Source organism: Nuphar pumila, chromosome 3 (assembly GCF_984573655.1).
Source record: "Nuphar pumila chromosome 3, dmNupPumi1.hap1.1, whole genome shotgun sequence".
NCBI lineage: Eukaryota > Viridiplantae > Streptophyta > Magnoliopsida > Nymphaeales > Nymphaeaceae > Nuphar > Nuphar pumila.
The window spans coordinates 78077628-78101387 of NC_143251.1; the positions used below are offsets into that span (position 1 = coordinate 78077628).

At 37.2% G+C, this 23760-nt stretch overlaps 1 protein-coding gene across 2 annotated transcripts in view; it reads left to right on the top strand.

Annotated features, from left to right (window-relative positions):
- Positions 1 to 23760, top strand: part of LOC149843068 (exocyst complex component EXO84B-like) — a 60841-nt gene that overhangs the window by 24078 nt on the left and 13003 nt on the right. For both annotated transcript variants that reach the window (XM_089999574.1, XM_089999575.1), the window contains exons 5-6: positions 3006 to 3194; positions 3268 to 3404. In XM_089999574.1, the coding sequence (XP_089855700.1) occupies positions 3006 to 3194; positions 3268 to 3404 (326 nt within the window). The remainder of the gene's footprint in view (positions 1 to 3005; positions 3195 to 3267; positions 3405 to 23760) is intronic.

Sequence of the window (23760 nt, forward strand, 5' to 3'; positions counted from 1 at the left end):
CTCAACGCTGCACTTTTACAAACTGGAGCGTTGTCTGTAATGATTTGTACCACTTTTTGATCACCCACTTCTTTTATCACTTCTATAAACAATCCCTTTAAATACTCTGCATTTTTATATTCCCTAGATGCATCAACTACTTTCAAGAATATTGGGCCACTAAGCGAACAAGCAATGAAATTGATTAATGGACGCATTTGAATATCTGTCCATCCATCAGACACGATAGAAACTCCATTTTGCTCCCATGAATATTTTTTAAACTCCATTTTGCTCCCATGAATATTTTTTTATCTCTAGCAACCTCTCCACATTTGCCCTCTCTTCTGTAAGAAGTGTGGTTCGTATTTTTTCTGAACTTGGAGGCACATAACCACTCAAATTACAATTTGCCAAGGATGTTACTAAATCCTTCAAATAAGGATTTCTAGCCGCATTAAATGGGAGTGAACCAGAATAAAAATACCTCCCAACTTTTCTATCCAATTCTTCTCTTCCATATGTATTGAATGCTGCTTGTATCGTTCCTCTACCTCCTACATTGACTTTTCTTTTTTTTTCAGCATCTTCTTGGTGGCTTGCAAATGACACACTGACTCCAGAAGAATCGGCCATTGCTTTTCTCTTCTCATATTCTTCTTGTATTTTCTTGTATTGTCTTCGCATTGCCTCATCAACTTTTCTGCAAGCTGAAATGCCATGTCCTGGTATCTTCAACAAATGAGCCTTCACTCTTGTGTAAGACCCAACAAAATCTCTTTCGCAGAGCTTGCATCGAAATCTCTTGTTTCCACCACCTCCTTCTCTAGTTTTTGCAAGTTTATCTACATGTACCCATAGTGGCCCCACATCATCAATCCCACTGCAACTATCAACAAAACTAGCAGCAGAACTCACATGTTGGGATGAGGATGACACAAGTCCTTTCCCTTTATCCGTCATTTTTATCCTGAAAACACAAAAAAAATACATTAAAATTTTCAAATCAATTCGAAAACACAGGGAGAAGGGGGGGCTCAGCCCCTTCCCTGCCAACCCAACAAGAGAGCGAGAGCGAGGGGGGCTCGACCCCTCCCCTGCTGAAAACAGAGGGAGCAGGGGGGGGGGGGGGCTCAGCCCCTACCCTGCCGACCCAAAAAGAGAGCCAGAGGGGGGAGGGGCTCGACCCCTCCCCTGTCGACCCCAAAAAAGAGCCAGAGGGGGGAGGGGCTCGGCCCCTCCCCTGTCGACCCAAAAAAAAAGCCAGATGGGGGAGGGGCTCAACCCCTCCCCTGTCGACCCAAAAAAAGAGCCAGATGGGGGAGGGGCTCGACCCCTCCCCTGTCGACCCAAAAAAAAAGCTAGATGGGGGAGGGGCTCGGCCCCTCCACTGTCGACCCAAAAAAAGAGCCAGATGGGGGAGGGGCTCGACCCCTCCCCTGTCGACCCAAAAAAAAAGCCAGATGGGGGAGGGGCTCGGCCCCTCCCCTGTCGACCCAAAAAAAGAGCCAGATGGGGGAGGGGCTCGACCCCTCCCCTGTCGACCCAAAAAAAAAGCTAGATGGGGGAGGGGCTCGGCCCCTCCCCTGTTGACCCAAAAAAAAGAGCCAGATGGGGGAGGGGCTCGACCCCTCCCCTGTCGACCCAAAAAAAAGCTAGATGGGGGAGGGGCTCGGCCCCTCCACTGTCGACCCAAAAAAAGAGCCAGATGGGGGAGGGGCTCGACCCCTCCCCTATCGACCAAAAAAAAAAGCCAGATGGGGGAGGGGCTCGGCCCCTCCCCTGTCGACCCAAAAAAAGAGCCAGATGGGGGAGGGGCTCGGCCCCTCCCCTGTCGACCCAAAAAAAAAGCCAGATGGGGGAGGGGCTCGATCCCTCCTGTGCCGAAAAACGAGGGAGCAGGGGGGGCTCAGCCCCTCCCCTGCCGACCCAACAAGAGACCGAGAGGGGGGGGGGGCTTGGCCCCTTCCCTGTCGACCCAACAAGAGAGCGAGAAGGGAAGGGGGTGCTCGGCCCCTCCCCTGCCGACCCAAGAAGAGAGTGAGAGAGAGTACATACCTGCGAAAGGAGAGGAGGAGCCGAGAGGAGGAGCATGGGAGGCAGAGCTAGGGCGGCGATGGGAGAGAGCTCGAGCTCAGGGGGAGAGAGATGAGAGATTAGGGCAATTTTTTTTCCCTAATCCTTCTTTTCATTGGGGATTTTTTTAACGCCCAAACAGTGGACAAAAATGACCCTAGGTGCGTTGACCGCACCCAGGGTCGTGTTGACCGCACCCGGTGCCGCACGCGCACCCGCGTCGCGTCGCGTCGACGCGGGTGCGGCATCTGTTTTGCCGAGTCCCTGTGACATAGGTTTCACCCATTTTGGAGAGAAAATGAGTCACTTTGATATGGAAAATGGCTCCTTTTCTCAAGGTGAAACAAACACAGCATTTTTGTGGGGGAAATGGTCAAAGAGAAATAACTCTCTTTAACTGTATATTTTATATGAAAGTGAGATCATACCTCCCCCTCTGGGGAAGGGTTTTCCTGCCATGTTTTTCCATGGTGCATTTTTTAATGAATCCAAAAGGCTACTTTTTGGATGTGGGCTCATTTTTATGACTTTTTTTCTCTAGCATGGAGCAACAGGTTCTCTTTGATAAATGCATATGTACCTTTTTGCAAGTAGGGCCCCTTGTCTTTTTTGCTTTTTCCACTCAACATGAAACAAACATGAAACCATGCAGTTTCTTATGAAAACTGTTTTACATGATTTTGTTATCGTGTGAAACACAAATCAGGTGAGATTTGTGTTTCTCTCTCACCTCCCTAACATTTGTTCATTGTCTGTTTTGTATAGTTTTGATGGACAAGTCAGGAAGGCTAATTTTTTGCATAAAGTAAAGAAAATCAGAAAAAACAGAATGTTACTGATAAATGCAGTGAACAGAGCATCCATATTAGATGCATTGCTAAAAAAGAATGCTCTAGTTCATATGCCTCTGAGTAATCCTTTTCTTTCTTTTTCTCTTTGTGTGTGTTCAGGAACTTTATCTGAAGCTGAACAGGATGGCAAGTATAGCTGCAGATATGTTTGTTGGCAGAGAAAGATTTGCTACTATTCTACTGATGAGGCTTACAGAGACTGTTATTTTATGGCTTTCTGAAGACCAGAGTTTCTGGGAGGATATTGTAGATGGCCCAAAGACATTGGGACCTCTTGGCCTGAAGCAGGTATATAATTTGATTGCCATGCCTATTGTATTCTTGAATAGTATCTTATTGGCTATTTTTTTTTTCAATGCAGTTTTTGTTAGATATGGAATTTGTAGTTAGAATTTCATCCCAAGGACGTTATTTATCCCGGCATTTGCATCAAGTTATCAAGGACATTATATCTAGAGCTATGGGGGCCTTTGCTTCAACTGGGATGGACCCTTACAGGTAAATGCTCTGCAGTTGTAATTAAATTTTGTTGTCTTCCCAGTGTATGGTTTATTTATGCAATGTCAGAGATCGCTGTGTGGGGAAAATCTTTGCGAGCAAAAATCTCATGATAATTACAAAGGAAAAGTTTTTTTAGTAGAATCTTGGAAAATTCTTGGTATATATATAAATTCACATATAAAAATATTATAAAATTATGAAAATGTAGCATATAAAAACATAGAAAGTGATTGTCACATTAATGTTGTTTATTTATTTTTCTCATGGATTAAGATTTTTAAAATTTTTGGCAATGTATCCGTCATTGGATTTATGTCACACAAAGATAGTTAAAGAGATGGTCCAACTCTTCCTACTGCAATTTTAGGGGAAAAATGGTATTTTCATAGTGGTTATGATTAATTGAACTCTCTGATATGTTTTATTTTTTTTTTACATTTTCACTGTGCTTTGAAACACAATTTTTGAGGAAACCTAAAAATTTTTAGTTTGATAAATCAAGTTGGCTTCAGCAGTCTGAGTTTTCCTAGGCTTATTGTTATCCATATGCTAAATGGTTAACATCTTTTTGAATTTTAAGGTTAATTCAAAATTTGTTATTTCAACTGTTATGTCGATCCCTTCATGTTTGAATTTAGGACATTCTGTTATGAGGGACAATTCTTCTCACACAGCTGTGTGCATGTACTAATTACTGTCCATTGCTTCATAACATGAGGTATCTACAGCTCCCATTTTACAATTACATATTTTAAATACCAAAACTGATATCGACATTTCTTGGAGAGACCATCTTTTATTAAAATTCTTGCCTTTCTATTAAGTTCTTGAGAAGTTTGGGTAGTTATGAAGAAAAGAACAAGCACGGGAAAGGAAAAATAAAAGAAAATATGTTGAAAAATAATTGGAGGATGTTACTGACAGCTTTTAGTAAACATGGCAAGTTTGTTAATCACTCCTAGCAAATACTGAAATACCATTGTGACATTTTATAATGATTTCCACCAGTAAGGATATTTTGGCAATTTTATAAAGAATTTCCATGAAAGACTTCTTACATTCTCAGTATGACTAGTAAATGTGTCTTGATTTTCACAAAAATTGATAATTCCCCTTATGAAAATGATTAGTGTATGGAACCAGCGTGGAAGTCTTAAGCTTGTTAGAGAGGGGGGGGGGACACAAAGATGATAAAGTCCATTATATAATATAGGCACACACAACACCTTTACTATCCAAATGCCTCTCCTGTTAAAATATATATAGTGTGTGTGTGTGTGTGTGGTAATGATAGGTTTCTCATGGAGTACCTACTCCCACCTAATAGAAGATTTAGATTGTCAAATTTCTTAAAACATTTTTAGTTGATCAGATCCTATAGATATGATCTATAAACATTATTTAGTTGAAAACAAGTTTTAGATCATGTGATTATATATATATATATATATCTGTTTTTTAAGACCTTTAAAAATCAACGACTCACAATGTATCAAAATTTCATGACTTTAAAAAATCCTACTTTTATGTCCAAAAGTCATGATCCAAAGCATGATTCCTATCAAATAAGCTATGTTGAGTACATCCATATGGTTTAATTGAGAAGATACAACCTCCAACCATGATTTCTAGCTATGTCACATGGGTGCGGGTGGGGGGGGGGGGTGCGGCACTTTCAAAAAACTTGGGTGCGGAAGTGCGGCAAAAATATAAAAAATTATATAGATAAAGTCCAAAAGTTGGACATAAATGATCTTGGGTGCGTTGACTGCACCCAGGGTCAGGTTGATCGCATCGGGTGCGGGTGTGACAACTAGTTGAAGAGTCCCTGTGACATATATTTCTAGTATGTGGGAGTAGGTACTCCCGGATCACCATAGCATTACTCTCTCTCTCTCTATATATATATATATATTCTGTTGTGTACAGTTTTGTAATAGGTAACACCCTATAGCGGCATTTTAGTCTTTTTACATCATGTAATAGGGACCGTTCATTAGGAACAATTTTCTTCTTCTTTTTATCTTTTCTCCTGTTGAGCATGGGATCCATGGTCCGTTGACCATAGAGTCCTTGGGGGCTCCCCAACGGTCATAAATATGACAATTAGGAGCTCCCAACAACTTTATTAGGAGCTCCCATATGGCCTCTCTCTCTTGTATATGTATAAATAGGGGTGTAGTCCCCCTTTATTCTTTAATACTTTTGCTTAAGGATTTCATCAATAAATTCTATATTTTTTTATATTTGGTTCCTCTTGTTATAGCCATTGCTGGCTTTTGTATTGTCCCGTAGTGGACTTGTGCATGTGCACTTTGTGTTGATGATCTTGTAAGCCCTTAGAGGGTCGTGTTTTGTGTTTTCGCATATCTTATCAAATGGTATCAGAGCCATAGTGCTCCTGGTCTTGTGGAAAGTGGACATCAAGTGTTCGTGATTGCGGAAAAAGTATCCAAAAGTGTTCGTGGTATTTGCGGTGACTCAAGTGGACGTGTTCTTCCACATTCTTCTCTTTGTCTTTCCCTCTCTCTTCCCTCATTCAAAATGAGGCCTGATTATAAAATTTATCTCTCCAAGCTAAATGGCTCCAACTACATAATATGGGCATCCATTATTGAGAATAACCTCAAGAGAAAGAAGCTTTCGAGATATATGATGAGCACTATCCCGAAGCCTCAACTCAAACTCACCAAACTAGGAGGTCAAGAGAAGGCTTTAGAAGGAGATACTCGAATTAAGGCTATTAAAGATCATCAATTTAAGGTAAAAGATTGAGAGATTAACCATGCAAAAATTCTTGCATGATTTATGAATAATGTTGAGCTTAAAATATGTGCCAACATTACAAAATTTCGTAAAGCTAATGAAGCATGACTCTTTACGAAGGGTATAAATACCTAAAAAGATCTTGCAAGATAATATTACTTACAAAAAAAGATTAGGACTACCAAGCAAGGAGACTTGAGTGTCCGATATTTTTTAGTACTCCATCCCTTTTATGGGATGAATTGACACTTTTGGAGCCTAAGTGGGTTGCCATTGAAGATATGGAACTTAGGTGTCAACAAATGGAAAGAACAATTTTTTCAATTCCCTTATGGACTTCGCCCGAGTTTGAACAAGTTAGATCTTCTCTTCTTCATAGATCTGCACCTCTTCCGTTAGAAGATGCGGTTGTCGAAATATGCCAAGAAGAAACTCGTCTTTGTATGATGAAGGGAGGAGATGAAGTGTTGGTGGTATCTAAGTTTGACAACCATGTGAAGTTTTATAAGTCTCCATATTTTGGGAGGCAAAATAACTATAGTGGTAATAATAACTATAGTGAGGGTAGAAAAGTCATTTGTCACTATTTTAATAAGTCGGGACATATAAGGTTCACTTGTCCCAAGCTCAATGGTACCTCCAAATACGAGGTAGCTTCCGTTGAAGAATCCACACCAAAAAAGGAAGAATCAATTAAAAGAGGAGACTCTAAAGACTCATTCTGTCTTTCTCAACTATCAAGGGCACTTCAATAATTACTCAAATTCCCATCAACTTCGGGTGTCAGGATAGCTTCATTCTCTCCTCTAGGTATGTGCTATTGGATTCTTGATTTGGGAGCTTTCTTTTATATGACACTACATGAGAATGTTCTATCCGATATATGCACTAATTCAAAATTATTTTGTGTTTCTACCATCGATGATACATCTTTGCAAATCAAAAGTATTGGTACCTTAGATTATAAAAATTCTCAAATTTTATGTTTTAAAAACTAGGGTGATTCCAAAATTGATTTTTTTTTTCAGTTTCTCAAATCTCCGACCATAGATGTGAAATCTCCTTTTCATCTAAGGGATGCTCTATGCAGGATCTTCAGTTTGGGAAGCAGATTGGGCAAGGCCATAGGTGTAATATTCGGGATTTTTCAAGACCTTTTCGTAAATTTTTGAATTTTCGTATTATGTGCAAAATTTTAAATTCTAATTTTTTAGCTAGAAATGTACTAAAGATGTTTGTGGGGTTAGTTGAGAAGTTTTAAAAATGGGAAAAAAATAATTAAAAAGGTATTTAACCCTACATGCCTAGAGTCTTTGGAAATTCAAGTCGTATTTTGGTAAAATCCAGACTTAGCATTAGTTAGAATTAATTTAAAATAAATAATTTAGATGCTTAAAACTTTGAAAGTAAACTAATAAAATTTAGTTAGGTATGAATCTGCTTAAATTACATTCATTAGAATTTATGTGAATTTTGATTTAATTACGAAATTATTTTAATTTAATTTAGAATGAATTTGGCTTGAATTTCATGGAATGGATTTAAAAAACTAACTAGAATATATAAAAGGGTAGGAGTCCATAGGTGAGCCCTCCCATGTGATGTGGTATCCTAATTTAAAGTTTAAAATGTTAAAAACCAAAAATCAACTTAAAAAAGAAGTTAAAATCAAAGTTACCAAAAAAATATTGGATTAGTCAACTTGCTTGCCAAGCAAGCAAGTTGCTAATTCTTGAAATATGGTAAGTTGGCTCCCATAGAGGGGTCGACCAACCTTATAGCATATAAATTATATATTATATATGTTGTGTTATGAATATAGTATAAATCATGTATCTTATGCTAACAAAAAAAAAGAAGAGAAAAAAAAACAACAAAAAGGGAAAGTAAAGGGCAATGCAATGGGATTCAAATTTTTTTTGATCTTAATCAAGGGTTAGAAATCAATCCAGCCCTTGACCACTCCCTAGAAAATCTATAAAGTTATGGAGGGGCTCACGCCCCCCCCCCCTATTTTGATCCCCTTGGAATTTTTGTGAGCTTTTCTCTCTCCCCAAAATTCTCTTCTATTTTTTCCTTAGTTGTTCTCCTTTTCTCACCCAAACCCATAACCTTTTCTCTCTTGGGTCTATAAGAGAGGCCTCCACGTGACTAAGGAAGGAGTCAACAGTGTTGAAGTGTGCGTGGAGTGATCGGAGCATGTGAAAAGATTCACCGACATACGTAAAAGCGATTTTTCGACAAAAAGTAGGTGGATTTATACTTCTCTTACGAAACGGAATTCATAGCACGAATTCCACTGATTTTTCATAAGAATAGATCCTAAACAAACCCTCCCATACATGGGTTTGGCTTAGGGCTATTGAAAGATGAAAAAAGAAGGGTTTTCCAAGAGAAAACCCCTTTTAAAAACATGTTTTGCTCAAAAACTGGTTTCTTAAAAAATAAATCTGTAAATTTTGAAAATACGCAAATTATGCTATAATTTTCTTGAAAGTATTGATTTGGATTAGTAGAGTAGGTTGTTGTAGACATTCTGTAAAAATTTGATGAATTTTCATGGTCGAAATTTTGAGATATTTCAATTTTAGTCAAATCAGGTTTTTCAGAAAAGATTTCGGTAAATTAGGGAAATCTTGAAGTTCGTAAGTAAGACCATGTAATTTTTTTATTGTAGTTGGTAGAATATATGCATGTAGAGATTCTTTGATTTTTGAATATTTTTTTGATTTTTAATTTTGTATAAATTCCATGATTTAGCCATTTAATTGTGTATTTTACCGAATTAATTTATGAGAAAATAATACATGTGTGAGACAAGTGTATTTTTTCGGCCAAACGACTGAGAAAAAATATGATTTGTCTCAGTGATATTAGATCAGACTTAGATGTGTAGTTTGATTGTGATTTTTAATTAAATTATATCAAAAAACTTTCGGGTGTAAGGATTCGGGTGACCTGGTTTGGGTCCACCCGAATGCATAGAACCAGAATCACAGTTTTTCGGTCAGACATTCGATCAATAAAACACTCATAACTCTCTCGTCCAGGGAAGTTTTGATGAGCGATTTGTTACGTTGGAAAGCTAACAAAATTTCCTACCTTCTGTGAAATTTTTAGCTCTATTCATGGTCTGAGCACGGTTCTGCAACAGTTGAAACACGTCTGACATGTCTGTAGTAAAACATTCGTAACTCCCTCATACAGAGGAATTTTTACGAACAGTTTGTGCCTATGGAAAGCTGACGAAATTTTCTACGATATGTGAAAATTTCAGCTCTGTTCACCGACGGTAAAATTTTCTGTGAATTCCGAAACTGTTGGACAAAGTTGAGAGTTTCGCATTTTTAGAGTTGGTCTAAAGGTCCAACTCCGATTCATGCGTAGTTATTTATGTTTCATGAAAATTTTTGTATGATTTGTATGCATAATGTATTTGTATACACATTTCTGATTTATATAGTGTAAGATGTGCCTACCTTATGTCATGAATGAAAATTGTAATAACTAAACATGTTGCGAAAAAAGGAGCTAAGCGTTTATGAATGGACCGAAGGGTCTAACATGCAAAGTGTGATGTTAAATCCCAAATGTTAGTTGTGGTTGTATATTTGAACGTGTTATGATGATGTTGATGTTACAATTATGTGGATACATGCAAAACATGTTTCTTTATTGTATTATTCATGTACATGCATATGTGTTAACCAAAGCATAAATGAATTAATGTTTCACTGCTTTGCAAGTGCATCCATTGCCCTATACGAGGCCAAATCCTTTTTATGGATTAAGTATGATTTCATGTAAAACATCAAGTAATCAAGTAAAACAATGCAACATTGTAAACAAAAGATACTTACTGGGAGAGTGACAAGTGGTATAAAACTTCGTGGGTCAAGTAAGTTTCGAGCACGGAAGGTTGCTCCTCCCCTCCCACGATTTTATGGGAAAACCTCAGCATTAGACTGCAGCATAGAGGGTGAAAGTACTCATGAGAAAATCTGATGCATCGAGATTAAATGTGTTGGGAATCTCTCTCAAATTATCGTCCATCACTCTGTCAGTGGTGAAAGGTGTCTGGCCAGGTCAAAGCCACTCTTATGTATGAAAATATCTCTGCGCCATGGCCCTGATCCAGTTTTCAAGTCTGTGTCATACCGGCGGCATTAAAAAGTGATAACTTGAGGATGTATGTGCATTAGTTAGGCATTGCATTTGTCATTTAAGAAAGAACACTTAATCGAAGATAAAATAAATTTATGCATGCATTCAATGACTTTTGCATTTGGTAAGTTCATGCATTAAATTTGATTCGAATTAAAAATGAAGAATGCATGTTTATTCAAATTTGATATTCATGTGTTTGTTGCTTAATTAAGATGCATGTTTAGTCTCTTAGATTTAATTCACTATGGAAAATTAGATGAAATTCATGATTCTTATTTCATTTTACAAGTTTAGTATATTTCACTCTACCGAGACATGTTATGTTTGGCTCTATATGATTTAATGTTTTTCAACTAATGAGTAGCGGCTTACATGCGAAGGCAAAATATTGCGATGGGGACCGAGCCTATCTTTCCTTTGCCTTCAAGACGTTTTGGACTCTGATTAATCTTTAAATTTTAATTCAATGATAAATGTAATTAATTTTGGACATGCGTGGACTTTTGAGTTATTTTATGCATGGTTGATTATTTGTTAAATTTTGAATTCTACAATTGTACGATTGTAAATGTTCTCATGTGAAGTATCACGCCAAATTTTAGACCCGATGTGTTTTTCCGTTGTAATTGTTAAAGTATTTTGAAAGTATTTAAAAAAAAATTTCCACCATTTTTCAAGTTATAAAACTTGGAGTGTTGTAATAGGCAAGGAGATGTCTACTTTATGAATTTTTTAAATCTTCTTGCAAAGTCTTTTGTTAATTATGTCCATGATAAAGACATTGAAATTTGACATAAAAGACTTGACATCCAAGCTATTCAAAGATGTATCTCTTCTCTTTTGAAGAAAAATTTTGTAATGAAAAAGATGTCATTTGTAAAGATTGTATTCTTGGAAGGATGAAATCTATTTCATTTCCTAGTCGAACCTTTGTTTCTAAAAAACCTTTGAATTATTGCATTTGGATGTATGAGGACTTTCTCCGGTCATATCAAAAGGGGGCTACTCGTATTATGTTACATTTAGTGCTGATTTCACTAGATATGTGTTGGTCTACTTTTTCAATTTCAAGTTCGATGTATTTTATTTCTTTAAATAATTTCATATGATTGTTAAAAATCAATTTCAAAGCAATATTGCCATTCTTAGATCTGACTCGGGTTGTGAATATTTGTCCAATGAATTAAAAATTATTTAAAACAAAATAGAATTTATCACAAAAAATCTTGCCCTAGAACTCAAAAAAATGGGCTAGCTGAAAGAAAACATAAGCATATTATGAAAACCGCTAAGGTTATACTTATTTCTAAAGATATTTCAAAGAGTTTTTGGGCCATGCCGTTTTAACATTAACTTATTTAATAAATAGAATGTCCTCATCATCTTTACAAAATAGGTTTCCGTATGTAGAACTATTTGAAATAACACCCGATTTTAAGCATTTACGAATTTTTGGTTGTAAGTATTTTGTTTTCTTACATAAAAAAAATAAGTTATCTCCAAAAGCCATTGAATGCGTTTTCATTGGTTATGGGGAAAACCAAAAAGGCTATAGATGTTTTGATTTTAAGAATAATAAACTTTATGTTTCTAAAGATGTAACCTTCTTAGAAAATAAAATGGGCTTGATAAAATTAAGGAGAAAGAGTAAGTAGATTATATGTTTTTATTTGGTCTCTTACCAAGAGAAGTTAATTCTTCTTGTGATATTTCCTTGAATGATAATGAAGAAAACTTAGTTGGTAATGATAATGAGCATTCTAATGATGAGAATGCCGAATCACCAAGTAATGATGATGTTGAAAAACCTATATAAATATATACCCGACGTGAGCAAAAAAATCCTCTAAGCGCTTTACAAACATACACTTAACTCTACTATAGAAAAAGCCTCACTTAAAAGATCCAGTCGTGTCTCTATCTCACCAAGTAGGTTTGTATCTTATGACACTTTGACACCAAACTATAGGGCATGTTTAATAGCCTTACACTCTTATTATGAACCATTATACTATAATGAAGCCAAAAACATTTCACATTGGGTTGAAACTATAAATGTAGAATTAGATGCCTTTAAGAAAGCCATGGCGTAGAAAGTAGTTACATTACCCTTAGGAAAGAAAGTTTTAGGTTGCATATGAGTTTTTAAGGTTAAACCAAGAGTGATGGGATCCTAGAAAAATATGAAGCTAATTTAGTGGCCAAAGAATATTTACAAGAATACAAAATTGACTATGAGAAAACCTTTGTACCAGTGGTTAGGATGACTTGTGTTAAAACTCTCATAGCCATTGCATCTGTTAAAAATTGACCATATATCAACTCGTTGTTAAAAATATGTTTTTCAATGGAGAATTAAATGAGGAGGTTGATTGGATCCTCCACAGGGATTTGGTGTTGAAAAGGGTAAAACTTTTAGACTTAAGAAGGCTTTGTATGGTCTTAAACATGCTCCTAAGGCCTGATATAATAAATTTAGTCATGTTGTCTCTCATTTGAGTTTTCATTCTTGCTATACTGACACTATTATTTTTTGTCAAAAGTACAGGTTTTAAGGTTGTTATATTTGTATTGTATGTAGATGACATGATAATAACTAGAAGTGACAAACAGGGAGTTAGTCATGTTAAAAATGTTTTAAAAGAAAATTTTGATATGTATGATTTGGGCTTTTTAAGATATTTCTTATGTATTGAAGTTGCTCATTCTCTGAGAGGGTATATTTTTTATCAAATGAAGCTTGTTGCTGATATTTGTGCTAAGTCTGACATTTTAGATAATAAGTAGAAACCTCTGAAGTGATCAATGCAAAATTAAGGCTTGAAGATGAAACTCTTCTCGAAGATCTCACACCTTATCGACAACTAATCGGGTCACTCACTTGTCTATCACTAGACCACAGATATAACTCCTTCCGTTCATTCTGGTTTCAGCATGCTCCAACCACTATCCACATGAGTGTTGTGTTAAGAATTATCAGATATATAAAACAGTCCATAACCAAGGGACTTTTCTTATCCTCATTCTCTTCCTTAAATTTACTTGCTTATACTGATGTTGATTGAGGAAAAATTTTCAATCATAGAGTCTTAACTACGAGTTTTTGTGTTTTATTAGGAGATTGTTTAATTTCGTGAAGATGCAATAAGCAACAAAAAATATCTTTGTCATTAATTGAAGCTGAATATTGTGACAACAATGAAGTTTGTGTGGCTAAAACATCTTCTAAAAACATGAGACTAATTATATCAAAACCTTCGAAGATATGCTGCAATAATAAGAGTGCAATTTACATTGCAAGCAACCACACCTTTCATGAGGGAACTAAACACATTGAGATGGATTGTCATTATCTACGTAATGAGTATCCGACAAAAACTATTGAGATGCCGTATGTTACATTAGAGTACCAACTTGCAAATTTCTTCACTAAAGATCTTCCTGCACCTCAGTTTATATTTCTCAACAAACTTTCGGTAACTTCATCGTAAGTTTTAGGGGGGTGTTAATATATATATATATATTCTGTTGTGTATAATTTTGTAATAGGTAATGCCCTAAAGCGGCATTTTAGTCTTTTTACATCATGTAATAGGGGCTTCATTAGGAACAATTTTTCTTATTTACTTTATTTATTTATTTTTTTTGTCTTTTCTTCTTTTGAGCATGGGCTCTATGGCCTTTTGACCATAGAGTTGTTGGGGGGAGCTCCCATATGCCCTCTCTCTCTTTTATGTTTATAAATAAGGGTGTTGTCCATTTTTTAATGCTTTTGCTTAAGCATTTCATCAATAAATTCTATATTTTTTATATTTGGTTCCTCTTGTTATAGCCATTGTTGGCTTTTGTATTGTCTTATGGTGGACTTGTGCATGTGCACTTTGTGTTGATGATTTTGTAAGCCCTTGGATGCTCGTGTTTTGTGTTTTTGCATATCTCATTACATCTCCCACTGGAGGGATCTAAATCAAATACCAAGTGGATTAATCTTTTAAAAATTAAAAGAAAGTTTTCTATTTATCTTATCTAAGTTGTGTAATTTGATAAGTCAAACTTGATGTAATTTTTCCATTTCTGATATGTAAGGCTATTATATGCTTATGATAAATAGGTAAAACAAAATAAATGAAGATGAATCCAGATCTTTCTTATTTTCTCTCTGCCCTTTCCTTCTTGTTTGTTGTTTAAAATGGTAGGGGGAAAGACAACTAGCATTCCCTTTTAACAAAGGATGAGCTATAGTATCGAAGTAGGGTACCGGCTATGTCACATGGGTGCGGGTGCGACACGGGTGCGGCGCAATTTCAAAAATTTTGGACACGGGGACTCGGCTATATATATATATATAAAAGACTCTGTCAAAGTTGTGCCCATCAGGGGACAGGTGATGAGTTGTGAAGCCTGATTCAGGGTTTTTTTTTTCCTTACAGGAGGAGGGGGGGGGGGGGGGTTCCCCCGGCGCGGGTCTCGCTGCATGGTCAGCGGGCGGGGGGTTTTGTTTTTTAAATTCTGTAGCCCAGAAATTTTTTTTAAAAATTCAAAAAAATGGACCAAAATGACCCTAGGTGCGTTGACCGCACCCAGGGTCGGGTTGACCAAGTCCGAGCCGCACCCGTGTCAGTGCGTGTCGACGCGGGTGCATCGACCTTGGAGCCGAGTCCGTGTGACGTAGGGTACTGGATATTATGATCAATCCCTTTAAAGCACCTAACAAAGACCCAAGCCCATAAAAGGTTCCCTATATAGTAATAAAGAGTAGGTATTCATATACTACTGATAAGGAAAGATAACTGTAATAGCTGTAGATGACTTGCTTTTTCTACAGAAGTCTCGCCTGTTGCATCTGAAGGAATTAAGCCAAAATGGCTATAGCAGATAAAAGAAATGCAGGCATTCCAAATAGGCTTTTCTCTCTTCATTCTCCCTAAATGCGACAAAATAAAATATCATTGGTGATGCACATGGTCTCTTTGTCATGTCCCACATCTGTGCCCATTCCTATGGGGCATAGCTTAGACATCTTACAGCCTCTGCCCTGCCCTTTCTGTCAATTAGAACAGCCTTCACCTTGTCTTGATGTAAGGATTGCCTAATCTTCCTAAGATCAAGATCCCTCAGTATAAGATACCTTTCTTTCATGATAAAGAAAATTTTGAAGCAAACCACCCTTGCAACAATTTGTCAAGTGTTGGATATAGGCTGCTGTTGATGTGCACAACCTTGTATGTAGTAAAGCTACAAAGTATGAAACTGCCTTTGCTTAATGTGTCATTCAAGATTGCGTGCTATGAAATTTTGGAACTTGTTAAGCTCTGCTATAAGTTGTGAATTTAAGTACTTTTATATATAAGATAATTTAAGCGTTTTATAATTTAAAATTAGTAATGCAGATCTGGCTTCTGAATTTATGTTATTACTTTAGGGGTAGATTAGACTTTTATTTTGGAGCAAAAAGCAAATGTCAAATCAGATACTAAAAAAGTAACAAACGCTAAGTCAATAATTAGAATTTGTAAACGTGACTTTTTGGCCCAAAAAGTAACAAATGCCACTATGTTAAGAGTTCTTTTGTAATTTAAGGTAGTTTAAATCATAGTGACAAATCTTGCGAGATTTATGAAAATATTGGCGATATCGGTGGCACTGGTTCTACATGCTTGATTTTATAAGAATTGACTCTTGGATCATCCGATTCTGTACGCAGGTAGGTTTTTATGAGGTTTAAAAATCAATGGTCTAAGATTTACATAAATATTCATGGCTTAAAACTCTTGTTTTTTTTTTCGAAAAAACATGATCCAAGTATCTTTTCCTAGCAAATCAACCATGCTGAACACATCTGCAGGGATAGATTTGCGAAAAACAACCCAAAAACATCGTTCACTTGTGGTAGGCTAGAAATGTGGTAGGTGTTAGATTTCACTAGGATCCGTCACACGTGAAAGAGAAAGAGGGAGCTGCTGCTATCACGATTTCCAATAATGAAATCGTGACCTAAAACATGTATATATATCATTTGTTTACCGTATGGGTTAGGTCTGATACATTATCCAGACCCGAAATACAAAATAACAAATACAAGTAAAGAATACATAGACAAAGAGACTTTTTCACCTCCCCTCAAGTTGATCATGGTGTTGAACCATAAACAACTTGCCTTTAAGTGTCCAAAAACGATCCTTGGTCAAGCCTTTTGTGAATATGTTTGTAACTTGTCTTTCAGTGTTAACAAATTCGAGCTCGATCTCATTTTCTTCAACCTTTTGTCTCACAAAATGTTGATCTATCTCAATGTACTTAGCACGACTGTGATGAACCAGATTGAATGACATGTTGAGAGCACTTTGATTGTCGCACAGCAAGATAGACCGAGATATCACCACTTCAGTTAGCAAATGTATGACCCATGTGACTTCAACAGTAGCGGCAACCATAGATCTGTACTCAGCCTCAATACTTGATCTAGCAATGGCCTTTTGTTTTCTACTGCTCTAGGATACTAAATTTCTTTCAATGAAGATGCAATATCCTGATGTAGACCTTCGTTCATCTGGATCCCATGCCCAGTCTGCATCACAATATACAGTAATCTCGCGCATGTCCTTGCCAGATGGTTTTGGAGAATATATCAAACCATCCCCAACTGTTCCTTTCAGATATTTGAGTATCCTTTTAACAACCTCCATATGCCCAGTACGCGGTTCATGCATGAACTGAGACACCTGATTGACTGAATAAACAATATCAGGTCGAGTGAATGTGAGATACTGTAACATCTCTATTAAATTGTGGTACCTGGTGGGATCCTCACACAAGTCTCCATCATGAGTGCTCAGTTTTTGGTGAAGAATACTTGGAGTCCCTAGAGGTTTACAATCCTTCATACCTGCTTTGGTTAGAACGTCCATCGTATACTTGTGTTGGGTGAGAGTCAACCTATCAGCTCGGCTATCAACTTCAACTCCAAGAAAATAACGCAAGGCACCAAGGTCTTTCATTTTGAATATTTGACTCAGTAATTTCTTTACTTCTTTGATATGATCCTCAGAGTTTCCTGTGATAACAATATCATCAACATAAATTAGCAATAAGGTGATCACATTTTGCCCTCTAAAGATGAACAATGAGTGATCTAGTAGGGAGTGAGCAAAGCCATGCTTCTGAATCTCAACATAGAAGCTATCAAACCAAGAGCGAGATGCTTGCTTTAGGCCATAGATAGCCCTTTTTAGTCTGCATACATTTGTCTTACAATCTTCCTTATAGTATCTAGGTGGTTGTTCCATGTAAACTTCCTCCTTCAAATCTCTATGCAAAAATGCATTCTTAACATCAAGCTGACTCAGTGTCCATCAATGTTCAACAACTAAGGAAAGAATGATTCAAATCGTTCCCATTCTCACCACTGGACTAAAAGTCTCATCATAGTCTTGTCCTGCTTTTTGTGTGAAACCCTTTGCCACGAGTCTTGCCTTGTATCGTTCAATAGTCCTATCTGGTTTATATTTTATTTTATAGACCCATTTGCATCCTACCACATTTCTGTCAGACGGTCTGGGAACAATTTCCCAGGTTCCACATTCATGCAAGACTTGCATCTCATCGTTCATGGCTTCTACTCATTTCTTAGAAGTGGCTGCTTGGTAGTACATAATAGGTTCATCTTCCTTGTTGAGAACAGTAAAACAGAGTTGAAAATCCATGGAGAAATTGTTGTAGCTAACCCACCTATCAATAGGATGCTGCATGCGAGTGGATCTCCTGACGTCAAGGGTGTGTGAGGAAGTAGGTGCAGCCTCTTGAGCCCGATTTAGGAGTCCTGAAGCAGCCGTCCTCTGTCTAGTGTAGGAAATGCCCTTATACCTTCCCGATTCCAATAGTGGTGCTACTTCACAGTTCTGCGATTCCGATGTACCAACGATCTTGGGACTCTCTTCTTCGTGTTGCACACAGTTCGAATGACATTCTTCATTCGAACTATCAAAGAGCTCAGAATTCAGCCACGAGTAATAAACTTCAACTGAGGAAGAGGACATGTCACATGTGCCAATTTTATGATCGAAGTTCAGCTCGTCAAAAACAACATTTCTCGAGATTTTGATGTGTTTGCTAATGGGATCATAACATCTGTATCCTTTGTAGTCATCCGCATATCCCACAAATCTATACTTCTGAGCCTTATCCTGAAACTTGTTTTTCAAGGACTGATCAATATGCACATAACAAACACATCCAAAAAACACGTAAGTCATGATAATCAGGATGAGTTCCAAAAAGGCAATGATAAAGAGACTTGTTTTCTAAGACAATCATGAGCAGTCTATTTATCACATGTACAACAGAATGAAAGGCTTCTGTCCACAGATTAATAGGAAGATGACTGTCATGAAGCATACTCATCGCACTTTCAACAATATGCCCATGTTTACGCTCAACAATCCCATTCTGTTGTGGCGTGTGTGGGCAGGACACTCTTCTTCCTATCCCATTATTTTGAAGAAAAGAAATGAAGTCAATGGATGTGAACTCCCCTCCTTCATCACATTGGAAAAATTGAATGGACTCGGAGAATTGATTTTTTACTAAGGACAAGAAGTTCTGAAATAAAAGGAAAGCTTCAGACTTATTTTTCATGAAGTATATCCAGGTGTATCTAGAGTAACTGTCAACAAAAATTAGATAGTACTTGCTTCCAGATCCAGAGATGACTGGAGCAGGCCCCTATACATCAGAACATATTATCTCAAAAGGCTTTGAAGCTTTTTTATTAATAGAACGAAAAGGTAATACACGACTCTTGCATAAAAGACAACTGAAACACTTTTGACTTCGCTCTTCCACATTGAGACTTTCTTTTGGAATAAGATTATTAAAAACAAGTTTCTCAATAAAATGACTCCCACAATGCCCTAAACGACTGTGCCATAGAGAAGGCTTATTACACTCATAAATACTAAGAACATTTTCAGAAAGACATAACTCTAATGGGGACTTCAAATCCGGGTGAGCAGGACAAGCCGAATGACATGGATTTTCTTGAAAGACATACATATTGCCTTGTCTCTTTCCTTCAACGAATGTTTCCCTTGTGCGAAAGTCCTTGACCTGCACAGAGAATGGAGTAAATTCGACTGAAACATGATTATCATCAACAAGTTTAGAAACAGAGACAATATTTTTCTTGATATTGGGAGCACGAAGGACATTGGAGAGTTTAAGAGTAGAATGTGACATGGGGATGATAGACTTTTCAATGTGAGTAAAAGGGTGGTAAGATCCATCTCCAGTGACAATCTTACTTTTTCCTAAATAGGGAATAGGTTTAAAAAGTTTACCTGCATCACCGGTCACGTGAGTTGTTGCCCCAGAGTCAACGACTCAAGTTCATTGTTCATTCTGCTTTAGATTCAATCCCGACAAGGCAGATATTAACAATTCTTTAATCTGTCCACTGTCTTTGGTGCTGCTGGACTTCTTTTTGGATGTTGTCTGATGAGTGTTTCCTTTATTTTTAGGATTATGCCAATAATTCGCCTTGATATGCCCCTTTTTGTTACAAAAGAAGCATGTGGGAATGGGTCTTGATCCCTGAGTAACAGTAGGAGTGGGAAGTAATCTACATCCCCCGTATCCATTTTGCCCTTGTCCTCCTTGCCCTCCTCGACCATAAGTCATTCTTGTGGCAAAGACCTGTTGGGTATTCATATGAGTGTGATTATCCTCAGAAAAGCCTTTCAGAGTCATTTCATACTGGATTAATTTAGCCCGAAGTTCATCAAAGGTAGGAAGAGCAGGCAAACACAGTAATGAGGTAACAACCATGTTATATTCTGATCTCAATCCACTAAAGGTTTGTTGCACCATATCACTGTCGCTCACTGCACATCCTATAACCGCAACTTGATTTGTGATAGTCTTCATCTTGTTTAGATACTCCATGATAGTCATAAAGTCTTTTCTCAGTAGCTGAAATTATCTCTTGAGAAAAACCATTCTTGTCTGAGAAACTTGTAAATATGTCTGAACCAGTCTCTCCCAAAGTTGCATGGTTGTGCAATTGTCAGGAATTGCAATAAGTACCTCTTGAGAGAGTGTAGAGGTAATGTACGCGACCACTGACTGATCTTTTTTTTCCCAGTTGAGATATTCTGCATTTTTGACATACATAATTGAGATTGCCCCTTTATCATCCTTCTCTTCTCGCCCAACAAATTCCAGTGGAGCTGAAGCGGTTTCATCCAGATGACCTAAGAGACCTTGACTCCTTATAAAAGGAATGATTTGTCTTTTCCAAATCAAGAAGTTTGAGGTGGTCAATTTTTCAGAAACAAGCTGATTGAGAAAACTCGAAGAGAGACCAGATTGGGAAGAATGGGAGGAGTCCATAGCTTAAAGTTAACAAGGTGTTCACAAGATGCACAATCCACTGTTTTTTTTTTTGCTGTGATAAATGCAGGAAAGGGAGCAGAACAACTCACGCTGAACAAACTTTAATAAATCGCAGATGGGAACTATGCTGGTTCAAGAACAAAGGGTTTCGTGAATATGGAATTTGACAATAGGTATATTTCATACACAACGATTTGCAGACATAACGATTTACAGGCACAACGATTTGTGGACACAGCGATTTGTAGGCATAACGATTTGTAAGCACACCAATTTGTAGACACAGCGATTTGCAGGCACAACGATTTGTAGGCACAACGATTTGTATGCACAACGATTTATAGACACAACGATTTGTAGGCACAACGATTTGCGTGATTCAACAATCAAGAAATATGGTATTCCAGATCTGATACGATACTGATGGATGATCCGATCCGATTGTTTCAGACAAGGTTTGGCAGAAATAGAAATTGCGAGACTAAGAATATTCACGATCAGATCTGAGTATTTCAGATCTGACAGAATGAGGAAGCGCGAGACGGAGAATATGCACGATCAAGAAAATTTGGGATCTGATGCAAGGATTGAATATTTCAGATCTGACGCATGTACACGATCAGATCTGAGTATTCAATACAAACCGTGAGACGAGAATAGAAAGAAGAACCGAAGTCTTTCAGGTCTAACGCAGATTCACGTCAAATCTGAATATTTAGGCACGAAGAATAGTAGAGGAGTAAATGAAAGAAAGAAGAAGAAGATGGAAGAAAGGTGTGGAAGAAGAAAACCTCTTGATTGGATGCAGGTTGATCTCTCAGGTCAGACCTTCTGGAAGCAACTTCGAAGCCCTAGATGGATCTCTGCACTGATACCATGTTAGATTTCACTAGGATCTGTCACACGTGAAAGAGAGATGAAAGAGAAAGAGGGAGATGCGGCTGTCATGATTTCCAATAATGAAATCGTGACCTAAAACATGTATATATATTCTTTGTTTACAGTATGGGCTGGGTCTGATACATTATCCAGACCCGAAATACAAAATAACAAATACAAGTAAAGAATACATAGACAAAGAGACCTTTTCAGTAGGCGGCTATCACTTTTCCTATATATATGTATGTTTGTGTGTATGTTCATACAATGAAAAAAAAACTGAAAGTCAGATATAACTTGAAAGAGTAAAATCATTTGCTAAAATTTTTAATAAGATACTAGGAATCCATATTGCTGTATCTCTCTGCAACTATTTGACTCAGGTGAAGCACTTAATTATTGAATATGATTTTCCTTTTTCAAATACCTAGAGCATTCAATGACTGTAATTTTCCCGTTTAGCAGTATGAACACCTCTGATGTGAGGACCACTTTCTGAAAAGGTTTTCTATTTGCATGATATTCTTGTTCAGCATTTGATTAGTTCGTTTATTATCAAGAATCTAAATATATATGCGATATCTAAAATATATATTATATACTGAAACTATAAAGCTATAAACTGAAAATATAATTATAAATTATAAATTGAATGCAAACTTGTATGTACAGAGGGTAAAATGTCGTGTCCAGGTGTCTGACATGTGTCAACACGGGGACATGCGTGTCAACACGGGTATAGAGGGCAAAATGGAGTGTCCGAGTGACAGTGTATTTGTCTGTGTGTGTAATTCACTGGAGCATGAATGGAAAGCAAGAACATGACCCAACTAGAAGAATCCATTAGCACATTTTAACTCCTTTATTAAAATACTGGAAACAATAGACGTACTACTGTTTAACCACAAGTTCAGTTGGGGATATTTCCGTCTGAGGTTTACTACTTGGTCTACTGCATAGTTACTAAAGTCTCTTTAAGTCCTTAGCATTGTGTCCAAGGAAGGGCACTTCAAAAACATTCACTTACATATATCAAAGCTTTAAGGGAAACACACTTGCATGCTTCCTTATTGTCTGAAACACTTTCCGCTGGTGTTGGAACTTTGCTTCGCTTGCTAAAAGAGTTGTAGTTCACTTTAAAATTGTTTCTCCTATAAAACCTGTATACTTGATGGGTAAAATATTCCATAGAAAAGATGAAGAAAGCACATTTAAGTTAAATACTGAAAAACCATTATTTTTATGCCCTTTTGCTCGCTACTTTTTCCTACTTGCTTCTTCTGCCACATCCATGTCATTTTGCTACTACTTCCTACGTGATTTTTCTACCACTTCTATGCCACTTGGTACTTGCTTCCGCTAATACTTTTTAGTACTTCATAATTCACTCACCAGTACATCCCTTGGACACTTATTTGTCACCTCCCACTAGTGCATATTTCTTTTATGGCAACTATTATCTTCTATCATTTTAGGTAGGGTTCATCTGTTTACACAGGAATTGTGTGAAGCTATGTGATTTAGCTGTCATGAGATTATTAATTGCTGTTCCAGCCATTTCATTGGTCTTAGAAAACTGATTTATGAAATAGATGTTCAACCAATAAATGAAGCTAGCAAATTTAGGCAAGAGAAAAGGAGAAACATATTACCAGATCTGATACTTGTAATAAACTTCTTTGGATGGTCTTCAACTTTTACCAAGAACAACATAGCTGGTACCCATAGCCCATGGTAATGTAATTGTAAACTGTGCATTTTCTTTGCTTTGGGTACTTGAAAGGAACGAACATCATAGTATTGAATAAAAAGTAATGCTAGTTAATGTATGCAGTCTGGGCTTTGGACTAGGTCCAACGTGAGAAATGGAGTAATCTCCATGGTTTGATCAAGGACATGAGTGATTTCATGCAAGACCTGGGGTATGTTTGATTAAGCCTCATGACATTCAGATTCTCATTCAAATGAGATTCTGAATCTCATTTGACCCCATAACCGACCAAAAATATTTGTAGTCACATGAGAAACCAAATCATATTTAATTCAGTTTCTCTCCAACTCATGAGATTTCATGTGATTTCAAATCATACGATTCAAAATCACGTTGGGTTGACCCTATGTAGTCAAAAGCGCTAGGTGGTGCCTAGTCGGT